The 12,146-nt window shown below is 48.3% G+C and overlaps 1 protein-coding gene across 2 annotated transcripts in view; it reads left to right on the top strand.

Moving 5' to 3' along the window:
* The first annotated feature begins 2,936 nt into the window (after positions 1-2,936).
* Positions 2,937-12,146, top strand: part of NSMCE1 (NSE1 homolog, SMC5-SMC6 complex component) — a 30,707-nt gene continuing 21,497 nt past the window's right edge. The window contains exons 1-2 of one of the 2 annotated variants that reach the window (XM_053212891.1): positions 2,937-3,051; positions 8,281-8,427. In XM_053212891.1, the coding sequence (XP_053068866.1) occupies positions 2,952-3,051; positions 8,281-8,427 (247 nt within the window). In that variant the 5' untranslated portion in view covers positions 2,937-2,951. Of the gene's footprint in view, positions 3,130-8,280; positions 8,428-12,146 lie in introns of both variants that reach the window. The other variant, XM_027051129.2, reaches the window with a different exon arrangement.

Here is a 12,146-nt window from a genome sequence, read left to right as displayed (position 1 = left end):
GGGCCAACTTTCAGAAGAAAACTTGAACTGGCAGAATGTTCTGTAGCAAACAGCCCAATGTCTGGCGCATCGAGGGTCCCAACGGAGACTCACTGAGCTAGCTTCTGAGGGTGGAGTCACATTGAGGCAGGACAGTCACCTGCTGGTGGGTCACTCACTCATCTGGAACGCCAGTCCTTACTACTCGCTTCTGGTGAAGCCAGTTCACCTCACTGGGACCTCTGGTTGCTGTATCCCTCCATGCTAATGTCTCAGCACTTTCTCTCCCTCCTATGTCTGCCTGCCCATACCATGGTGGGCGACTTCAAAGACCCACCCACTGACACTCTCCAGTTGCTTTGACTTCTAGGGTCAGCTGTATGGGTTCAACCCAAACCCACCCCATGAGGAGTCTACACAGAGCTTCTGCTCTGGGGCCCCTGGTAGGGCAATGGGAGATTGAGGGGGATCGGGAGTGACTCTCCTCCCTACGTATTTATGATGGTTTCAACCTTAGCTGGGACCTCACTTTTGCATTCCCTTTGGCATGTGTTCCAAACCTTTGATTCCCCTCAAATCCCTGAGCGTCTCCCAGCTCCTTTGTTTAGCAGAATGATAGCTTTGCTGCTTTGTGGAGAAAATAGGAAACATCAGGGGTGAAGCTTTCTTTATCTAACCATTTTTACCTCCTTTCCTCCAGTTTCAGAAATGTCTCTTCTTCCTTTCTGGGGTCAAAGAAAAACCTGTCTCCATATGCCCTTGACCCCATCCTCTCCTGTCTCCCCTGTTTTTTATTCTATTGGTTATTCCCTCTACTCCTCTTCATGTTTCCCCTTCCCAAACCACGCTTTCTAGAAGTAGTCAGCACCCCCTTCTCCCCTTCTTCAGCTTCCATGCACTCACTTGTCTTGGAGGCCAATCCAGCTTCCTCCTGTTTCTATGGGCTCTTGTTGGCCATCACATTCTAAACAGGTGGCACATCCTTCTTCTTCTTCTTTTTTTAGTGTTTATTTATTTTGTGTGTGTGAGAAAGCGAGAGAATGAGCAAGGGAGGGGCAGAGAGGATCTGAAGTGGGCTCTCCACTGAATCAGAGAGCCCAATGGGGGCTTGAACTCACAAACCGTGAGACCATGACCTGAGTCAAAGTCAGATGCTTAACCAACAGAACCACCCAGGTGCCCCTATGTGGCACATCTTTCTTGATCTCTCCAGAGCACTGACAATTCAGACCACACCCTGCTACTCAATACCCCCTCCCACCTGTTTTCCTCTGATACCACTTGGCCTTGAATTCCTTTCTTCTCTTTCTGCCTCCTTTCTTGGCTCTTTGATCCTGAAATGTCGGTGTTCCCAGTGTTTTCTATCCATGGGTCTCTGTTTTTATTCCTCTACCCACCCCCCCCCCTTCCCAGGAAAGCACACGTGTCATCACAAAGGGGCATAGTCTTCACCAAACTTCAAACAAGGGCTGCCATAGGGCAATGCCCACGGATTGCCCCCATTTTTCAAGAGCTGTCAGATACCCTAGGGTTTTATGTGAAATGTTTCAGCTTTAAATATTGGTAATGAATTCAAAATTTCATAAAACTGTGCAGGGTAAACAAAACATAGATGGTCTCCATAGAGCTGTTCTCTTCTTCGAGTGCCCCGGAGGCATTTTATAAAGTATTTTATTAGTAAAGATAACTCACATCGAGGCCTTGCTATGCATCAGATACTCTAAGTGGTTTGCACCACTTAGAGAGGAGAGAGAACTCCTCTCTTCTCAACTATCCTGTATCAACAATGTGCTATTATTATCCCTGCTTTATAGATGAGCAAACTGGGATGGACAGCTTCAGTATTTTGTCCTGGGTCTTAGAGATACTGAGTTTAAGAACCAGAATTCAAATCCAGACAGTCCAGCTCTCCAGCTCAAGTTGTTTTGTTTTTTTTTTAAGTTTATTTATTTATTTGGGGGGGGGGGGTGCAGAGAGAGAGGGAGAGAGAATCCAAGCAGGCTCCTCCGTGCTGTCATGGCAGAGCCGGATATGGATGGGGCTTGATCTCACAACCGTGAGGTCATGACCTGAGTGGCAATCAAGAGTCCGATGCTTAACGGACTGAGCCACCCAGCCGCCCCCCAAGCTCAAGCTCTTAACTAGTATACACTACAGCTTTCCTCACTCAGCAGACAGGGAAACTGAGGTCCAGAGAGGTTGAGAAATTGTCCAAGATCACAGGAGCGGTAACCGGTCAAGTAGGGATTTGAAGTTATCATCACAGAGATAGATGCTTCCACTCTGCTGTTCTGTAATCAGTTACCTGTTTCCCTGCTAGACTGCGTCCCCGGGAACTGGGAGGCAAGCGTTTGTAAAATGAGTGCCCTCGCCTGGCAGAGTCCACTCACTTCTCTTAATAACTTCATTTGCTTCTCCCAACAATCCCTAGTTAAGACAGTAGCACATTGGATCAGCTCTTCCAATGTGCGTGATTTCTTTCAAAACCTCATGAACACACTATTTCATGGGACTATTATCATCCCCATTTAACAGAAGAAGAAACTGAGGCTCATTGCAGCTCAGTGACTTGCCCAAGATCTGGCAACTAGTAGGTGGCAGAGCCAGGATTTCAGTTCAAGCTATGTGACAACAGAGCCCTCATTGCTGACCCTGAGGCCACAGTGTCGGTTGTACGGATGGGGACACTGAGGCCCCGGGGCAGTGTACTGGCTTGTGTCCGCGGAGCCATGACTTTTAGGGGGAGGATCCCGCTGCATGCCTCCCCTTCCGACTCCTAGGTCGCGGGGTGCCACTGTGGGGCTGCAGGCAGAGGGAGGCAACCAGGGGCCCAGCCGGGTAAAGCGCGTAGAGAGGCGCGAGAAGAGCCGAACTCTACATCCAGGGGAGGGCCTCCGCGGCACCATGGCAACGGCGCGGCGGAAAGCAGGAAGTGCGTCACCAGGGGAGGGACTAATAGGTGACATCCACCAATGGGAGCGCCGCACCCGCGTTCGCCCCGCCCCGCAGGAGGAGCCGAGGCCGCCTTTCTGCCTGGGCCGCCGGCGTCTGGGGCTACGCCGGGGTACCGCGGTGGGTAATCTGGGCGCGGGGCCGCGAGGCTGCCAGGGATGGAAGAGGGCCGTGCAGAGAGGCGACGGAGGACGGAAGGTGGGGGTCAGGCCCCGGGGTCGGCCCGTGTCTGTACCGGAGTGTGGCGCTGGGGGCCCGGGGCCTTGGGGCTCCTCATTTCCTGATGAGGAAACTGAGGCCCAGAGAGGGGCAGGAAGGCAAAGTAGGCTGGAACCTGGGACCCCCGGCACACAGACATTGTTAAATCGTAGTACCAAGTGGACAAAGCGTTTTGCTCCTAATATTAGGTGAAAAAAAGCAAAATACAGAATTCTGTCCTAACTGAATACGTAAAATGTCGCCTTTGTGGACCACCTCAGTTATCTCGCCTCCCTCTGCCCTTGTCCTAGAAATCCTTACTTGTGCAAGTCCACAGCCTCGTATTTTAAAGCCCGGAGCCATATGTGGTCAGAATCCCGAATTTCTCGGATTTTCGAAAGGAATATGATGCATATATTCGATGTTAGGTCGAATTCAATTGGGGTCTGGGGCAGCCTCTTGTAATCAAATACACTAATATTTTCACAGCTAAATATGTGCGTATTTACATCAAAGGAGGTAAAGGACCGCCATACAGAGTCTCACCTTAGGTCAGGTTTTCAAACTTAAAAGATTTGGGTTTTAGGACGTCTTTTGATTTGAGAATTGTAGGTAGAGCGGTCCTGATTTAATTGTAGGCTCCTGTTTCTTGCTTACCTGGACAGTTCCTGAACTGTTTGTTTTGCCACCCTTATGCCCATCACCTGGGCCCTCCGTCTCTCTTAACTCATCTTTTTAACATTTATTTTGGCCGGTATGTAACATATTTACATCCTTTTTTAATCAAGATATATAACATATGTGGGACTTCGGCTCGGGTCATGATCTCACGGTGCGTGGGTTCAAGCCCCGCATCGGGCTCTGTGCTGACAGCTCAGAGCCTGGAGCCTGCTTCGGATTCTGTGTCTCCCTCTCGGTCTGCCCCTCCTCTGCTCGCTCTCTGTTTCTCTCTGTCAAAAATAAATGTTAAAAAAAATGTTAAGACCTCTAACATATCTATAAAAATGTTTGCAACTGTAAATTTAAAGAATAAAAATAAAATACATACCCATATATCCAGCATCAGGTTAGGAAATCGAACAATTCCATATCCGTAATGCCCAGGTTGAATCCTTTCTTCCAGTCACTAAAGACGACCGCCTCCCTGTATTGTGTTACCTAATCCCTTGTTTTTCTTTGTGGTTGTTACTATGCATCTGTAATGACTACCACGTATGTTTTGCTAGGTTTTATATTTTATAGAGGATCCTAATCTATATTTGTGTGACTTTATTTTTGCATGTAACATTACATATCTGAGATATGTCCATGTTGACGTGAGTAGCCCCATTTCACTTTCATTGCTTCGTTGCTATTTTGAATTCCGTGGCCTGGTTGTAGATGGAGGCGTTCTTCAACTGATTGTCATTTAGACGGTTGCCAGATTTTTGCTATCGCATGGTGATATTTTTGCCATCACACATTTCCTGAGGCAGATGTGGAAAAGCTTCTGTAAGTTATATACCTAAGCGTGGATTTCTGGGGCTACCCGGGTTTGCTATTAATATCGAATCGTCTGAAGTGGTGTAGAAGAAGAGTTTCCCCTTTGCCAGCCTCAGCCATTCTGAAGACTTTTTGCCTACACCTGGGGATGAATAAGACATTAATCACCGTGGCTTGAATACTCGTTTGCCTGATGACCTCGAGATTGAGCATCTTTTAATGTATTTATGCATCATTTGTGCATCCCCTTTGAACATGGCTGTTGCTGATTTCTCGCTTCCAGTTGCCTTCCCCTTACTGATACGTGGGGATTCTTTGTGTGTTCTGAGTACGAATCTTCTGTGGCTTCGCTGTGTGTCAGATACTTTCCAGTGTGTAGCTTTTCTTCTCTCTCTCTCCCACCCTCTACTGTTTTTGGTGAACAGAGGTTTTTAATTTTAATGCAGTAGAAGGTATCGATATATTCCTCTATGGGTTATGCTTTCTGTATCTTTTTAAGAAATTCTTCCCTGCCTTTGGCTCATAAAAGATGTCCTCCGGGGTGCCTGGGTGGCTCAGTCGGTTGAGCGTGCAACTCTTGATTTCAGCTCAGGTCATGATCTCAAGGTTCATAGGATTGAGCCCATGCAGAGCCTGCTTGGGATTTCCTCCCTCTCTCTCTCTGCCTCTCCCCTGCTCTCTCTCTCAAAATAAATAATTAAACATTAAAAAATAAAATCTTGAAAAAAGAAAGATGTTCCCCTATATTGTTGTCCAAAAGTTTTATGGTGTTTCCTTTCCTACGCTCTTCACCCTCCAAAAGATTTTTATGCATGGTCTGAGGTGAGGGTTGGGCTGTCTGTTTTTTCACATAAGGGTGATCTGTTGCCCTGGCACCTTTTACTGAAAAGCTTGCTTTGCTCTGGAGTTCCATTTCTCCAGCGTATCAGGTATTCATATCTGTGCGTTTCTGTGTCTGAGTTGTCTGTTCTGGCCCACTGGTCTTCTCTGGTCCATGTCTGTACCATTGTCACACATTGTTCCTTACTCGAGCTTCAGAATAAACTGCTAACTGGTGGAACAAGTCCTCCTGCCTTTATCTTCTCCCAGAATGGCGTTGCTGTTGCGCCTTTATGTTTTCCATGTAAATTTTGGAATGATCTCATCAAATCACTCACAGACACAAGAAGCCTGTTGGGATGTTGATTGGAATCGCACCGATTCCGTTGCATTGGCTCAGTTTGGATTTGAAAGTGGTTGCTTTCAACATTCCATCCTTAAGTATGATGGTCACTGTAGGGTTTTGTCGATATCTTTAGCAGATAAAGGAAGTTTCCTTCAATTCCAAGTTTGTTAAGAGTTTTTAGTACCAGTGACTGTTGAATTTTATCAATCGTATTTTCTGAATCTATTAAGGTGATAGTAGGCTTTTTCATCTGTATGCTGTTAATGTGGTGGCTCACACTGATTGATTTTTTTTCCAGCTTTATCAAGACATTATTGACATAGAACGTTTGACTGATTTTTAAATGTTAAACTGCTGCCCGGATAAACCCAACTTGGTTACCGTATATTATCCTCTTTACGTTGCTAGTTCAGATTAACGTTTTGCTTAGGACCATTGCAGCTATGTTCCTGAAAGATACATTTTCCTTTCTTTTGAAGTCTCTGTTAGATTTTAATGCCCAACATATGTCAACCTTATCAGATGATTTGGGGAGGGTTTGCTCTTTTTTGGGCTCTGAGATAGTTTTGTGACATCTGAAATCACTTCTAGAATGTTTGATAGGACTTCTTGATAAATCTTTCCGGATCTGAAGTTTTCTTTGTTGGGGGATAGATTTCCCACAGTGTGTCTTCAATGGTTATAAAACCTGTTAGGTTTTCAGATCATTCTTTAGTTGGTTTTGAATGGATTTCCCATAACTTTGCCTATTTAAAACTCATGATTATTATAAGTTGTTTATGTCTCTGCAATTAGTGTTCCTTTTTCATTCCAAATATTATTTGTTAGTCTTCTCTCGGAAGATCTTGTCAGAGGTTGGTTGCTTTTATTGTGTTTTTTTTTTTTTCTTAAATTTTTAAAAATGTTTATTTATTTTTGAGAGAGAGAGAGATTGATTGTGAGCTGGGGAGGGCAGAGAGAGAGAGGGACCCAGAATCTGAAGCAGGCTCCAAGCTCTGAGCTGTCAGCACAGAGCCCTATGTGGGGCTCGAACCCACAAACTGTGAGATCATGACCTGAATGGAAGTCAGAGGCTTAACCGACTGGGCCACCCGGTGCTCCTATTATGTTTTTTTTCCAAAGACTAATTTTCGTTTTGTTGATCTCAGGTATATGCTAATTTCATTAAATTCTGCTCTTTATTATTTAAGTTTCTTGAAATTCATGAAGAGGAAGAAAAGGGTTGAGGAGGGGGAAGGAGGGGTCCAATTTAGGATCTGTCGAGGCTGCATTTCCGGTGAACTGTTCTCCAGGAAGTTTCGCAGGCAGGCAGAGAAACCGGCCATGAGCTGGCGTGTCTTCCTTCCTCCGAGGTCCAGCCGATGTGCTGCTTGGAAAGAAGAGCGAGCGACAGCCCGCCTTCTTGTGTGTCTCCTAGTCCTGTCTCCTTTAACCTCATCTTCTGCCTTAAAGAGAGCTTTTTATTATCCCCATCTTATGGACGAGAAGACTGAGGCTTAGGGAGATGAAGCTTGTTAGCTAGAAATGTTTTCGTGCCGTATTTGCCCAAGGTAGTAACAGCCAGTTTCTTGTCCGGTCATGGCATCGCCTGGAGTGTGTATTAAAACCTCAGAATTCCAGCCCCTCTGCGGCCTGAACCTCCAGCGAAGGGGCCTGGGAATCTGTATTTTCCACGCACAGATTAGATGACTCTTAAGATGGAGCAGGTCTGGCAGACGCTGGTCTCGGCACCACGTGTCTATTTCTAAACCCACGCCCTTTGCCTCCGCACGGTGCCACCACTCCGTGGCAAGGGCAGGCTTTTTGATCAGGACTCATGTGATGCTTTTATCAGCTCTGATCTCTGTGGTTTGTGGAAAGACGATGTTTTAGTAGAGAGCAAGAGATTGAAAAAACACCCCACAGCGACAGTCGTTTCATTAGCGGTTTGGGAGACGAGGAGGAAGCTAGCACTGGTTAAGCCAAGTCTGCTAGGAGTTCTTCAGGTAGCACACACCGTTCTCGTTTTATCGTGAGAAAACGGGGCCTCGGCACACTTGGTCCCAGCGAGCCTCGTGAGTGGCCGAACCAGGCTTCAGAGCCAGAACTGCCCGGTAGTAAAACTAGCCGACACGTAGGCAGCGCTCAGCCTGTCGCCAGGCTTTCACAGGTCCTACCCCTTGAACAGCGTAATTCTCCGGTGGACGTTCTAGCGGTGGGCTCACCTTATAGGTCAGAAACCGGGCCACGCCCCCTTTCACACACTTGGGTGTGGAGCGGGCTGCGTCCAGGCGTGCTGGCCGGCTCCAGACCCCCACTTCTTGCTGCCCCCCTTCCCCCCCACCCCCGGACTAGTGTGCTTGCCCCTGACTTGCCTCCTTTCTGCTTCTGTGCTCTTGGGCGGGATGAACTGGGGTCTGCAAGCTGTCACAGAGGGGTAGTTGTGAACGCAAGGAAGCACAGACCCCAGAACTTGGCTTTCGAGCGCCCAGAGGTGACTGGGTGTCCTTTGCTTCTTTTCTTAGCGCCTTCGTGCACGCAGGGCGGCGCGCGGAGAGCGGGCATCATGACCGACGTCCACCGGCGGTTCCTCCAGTTGCTGATGACTCATGGGGTGCTGGAGGAGCGGGGCGTGAGACGCCTGCAGAAGCACTGCTATCGGGTCCATGGCCGTGAGTACCGTCTCCCTGTCCCCAGGGTGCCCGGGACCGCGCCATCGGCGGCTGGTGACACGGGTGTGAGCCTCGCCACCCGCCTCACCTGGGCGTGCAGGTGTCCTCGGCTTGCGCCAGCCCGTTTCTCACCTCCTCTTTGACCTTTTTTTTTCTTTGTAAGCAAATCTGACATTTAGCCCGGTCGTTGGGAACTTGAAGCGGCCTAGCTGTGGTTCACACCAGGGCCCCAGCATCTTCTCCAGCCTGCGTTTCTTCATGTCTCAAGTGAAGACAATTAAGCATCCTGGACACCGTGGAGGGAGGGGGGTTCGGAGGGTTAAGAGACAAGATGCGTCCAGAGTTCCTGGCCAGGCCCGGGGAACGCGCTCCCTTGGCCGTGGCAGGTGAGAGGGCCGCTCGGCACAGTGGATGAGAGCACAGCCCTGGACTCAGCCAGACCCGGGGCAAGGGCCGCCCTGCCCTGTGCGGGGGGGGTGGGTGCTTGAAGCATCTCCTCAGTGGGCTGCTCAGAGGGGAGGGGAGGTAACACAGGCGAAGCACTCAGGCCGGGCCGGGCCGAGTTTTCAGTGACGGGAGGGAGCCGTAGAAACAGCAGAAAGGATGCCAGCATGTCAGTAAGATCCGCATTGGTAGCTCTCGTGGAGTTGAGCGTCAGTGTGGGGAGATCTTGTTGTGTGAAAGAGGAAGTGGATAAATTTCACTCGCTGCACGATGTCACTGCGTTAAGCTTTTTGTAAAACCAGGATTCTTGTTGTTCGTGAACACACACATCTGCGCATAAAGATGTAAGGGTGCACCGGAAGGATATGTGACAGACACACTTGTGAGGTGCTTGCCTTTGGGGAGACAACAGAAGACACCTTGGTCTTTATCCTCTTTTGGTCTTTCATTAAAGAAAAAAAAAAAAAGAGTCGAAGCAAACAGGGTATTAGTAGTGTGGCCTAATAACAAGCGTCACTTCTGATGAACGGGAGTACAGGTGTTTGTTTATATTCTTTGTTTTTGTCTTTCTGTCTGTGTGTTTAGTTTTCAAGAAAAGAGCAGAAACTGCATAGAGGGAAGCCAGCCAAGAGGGGTGAGGAAAGGTATGCGTGGGGCGCCAGGGTTACGGGTGAAGGCACACGAGAAGAGGGGCCGCATTTAGGGACCGGCGCCCGGGGCATAGCAGAAGAAGCCAGATCGAGAGAGGTGAAGGGTGGATGGGAGCAGGAAGGGCGAGACAGAGGGTACAGAGACAGGCGCTTTTCCGTGACGAGTGGGAGGGAGAGCAGAGGGTGCGTAGCTTTGGGGGGACTGGCCCCTCGAGGCATCCCGTGCGAAATTCTGGGCCTGCTGGTCCACGCTGACAAATGAAATGCTTGCAGGCGTCCTACGGTGAGGAAACTTGTGTAACTTTGTGTGATCCCATGTATCCAAACTTCGTTGACCTGAGCCTGACATCCTTTGGGAGACCCCAGGCAGGAAAGCACCATGTGTGGGAACAACATAGGTTCTTTTGGCATGTAGGTTTATACATCAGGGACAACCTGTCGTATAGACACCACGGTAATGGGGTTTCTTTTGTACTTAGTTCCGGGGACAGGGTGGACGTCTGGAAGGACTTGAAGCAGGGAAAGCACATCATTAGTGCTGTGCTGGAAGACTCTCCTTCTGGTGAAAGCGTACCCGCTCTACTTGGCCGGCGCTGGGGTGAATAGAGGGCTTTGGTGAGGGCCTCCTTTATGGAAAAGGAACATTATATCTGCCAAGCTAGCTGTCCTTGCTCTGAAAAAACACAAGAGGATTTTAACCACCCACCCCTTGGTATGCTCCAGTGAAGGGCATAAGAATGTTTTTCTTAGTTTTTTGACTACATGGCAGTTCATTTCTGTTCGCCTTCAGTTTCTCATGTAAGTCCTAAATGTGGGCTTTAATGCTAATGGGGAAGTTTCGTAGCTCACTGCAAGGAGCCACATGCTGCCTTAGTACTAAGAATGAAAGTGTTTTTGCCTTTGTTTGACCTTTAAAGCTGTTATGACCTAATTTAGGAAAGTCCTGTACAATATATCTAGGAATTAATTTATTCTTCGTGTTTTATGTGCCCTATCTGTGCATCAAGATAAAGTGACGGCTGGGTCATCAGGATAGAACTGTAGTTCATTTTCCCCTAGCCTTCATTTAAAAAAAAAAAAAAAAGAAAAAAGAAAAAAAAGCTTTTTCTCAAGGAGTGTTGTTATTTTAGAGATTTTAAAGCAAGGAACGTTAGAAAGAAATTATTCAAATTAAGTAAATACTTACAAGACCCACCATTATTATCTGTCTTTTGAAGAGATGCCCAGGAAAGTCCCCTTTTACCAACTGGAAAAACACTTAGCTTCTAAGATAATTATGAAACAGAAGGGTATTTGAGTCTGCGAGTTATTGTGATTGCAGTTTCCCATGGATTTTCATCCAGCTTATCAAAAATACTTCCTATTCTGGGCTCTGGTTTGGGCTGTCTTCTTCCCGTCACTAGTGGGAGAAATAAATTCCCCGGTTCTCTTGGCTAGCGACAGTTCAGATTTCGTTCTGGCGTGCTGGCGTAAAGCCTCGTGTCTGGACTCTCCGAGTGGCACCGGGGACCCGCGTGCGCGAAGAGGGCACCTTGGGTTGCGAGCCAGAGCTTGTGTACGTGCATGAGGTCACGCAGCACTGCCCGCCGTGGCCTCCTGTGGGCCAGGGCCCCGTGCTAGGGACTGGTGACATAGACACACAGCTTTTGCTTTTGCCTTTGCCTTGGGTTTCGTGAGTCATGCAGACCAGACTCGTGATTCCAGAATAAGCCTCCCTTGACGGAAGTAGGGACAGGAAGCCTAGGGAGTGATGGTTAAGAAGACTTGCATTTGAGGATTTCCACTTTTGACCAAGATAGAGTAACAGGGACCGATTTACTTTCCTGTCTGAAACAATTAAAAGACGGACAAAATATCTGAAACCCTAGACTTTGGTCAGCGAAGCACAGTGATACCTTAAGAGACGGGCAGTGAAGGTTTTTCTCCCCTCCTGACACCAAATATGTGTTGTCTTTTCCAGCACCTCCTCTCCAGTTCTCTGGACACCAACTGGATGTTGGTCAGCTCGGTTCTGACACTGTTTACCGGGAGTTGGGGCCAGATCTTACGGTTACAGGGTTTCGCCCCACAAGGCTGCCCCCATTTCGGACACCAGTCTCAAGTCTGGGCCACCTATACTTCTGACTGACCGGCTAGCAAGCGGGGAGTCCCATGACCCCTTCCTCAGGTTCAGTAATTTGCTAGAATGGCTCACAGAACTCAGGAAAACACTTGACTTACATTTGCTGGCCTATTATAAAGGATATAGCTCAGGAACAGCCAAATGGGAGAGATGCCTAGGGCAGGGTGGCCTAGGGGGGTGGGAGGGGGGCATGGAATTTCCACGCCCTTTCTGGGTGCTCTCTCCTGGCACCTTGATGTGGATCTCCAAATGCCATCATTTGAGGGTTTTCATGGAGATTTCGTTACGGATGCGTGGTCGATGATGAACTGGCCATCAGTGATTAGCTCCCTATCTAGTCCCTCTGTCCTTCCCCGAGATGGGGATGAGGCTGAAAGTTCCAGGCTTCCAATCAAGGCTTGATCTTTCTGGCAGCCAACTCCCATCCTGAAGTTCTTTAGGGACCTGCCAAGAGTCGCCTCATTAGAACAAAACACTTGTGTTACCCTGATCGCTCAGGAAAT

This window comes from Acinonyx jubatus, chromosome E3, assembly GCF_027475565.1.
Source record: "Acinonyx jubatus isolate Ajub_Pintada_27869175 chromosome E3, VMU_Ajub_asm_v1.0, whole genome shotgun sequence".
NCBI classification, from domain to species: domain Eukaryota; kingdom Metazoa; phylum Chordata; class Mammalia; order Carnivora; family Felidae; genus Acinonyx; species Acinonyx jubatus.
The sequence above is the reverse complement of the archived record's forward strand: the minus strand, read 5'-3'. Positions and strand labels throughout refer to the sequence as shown.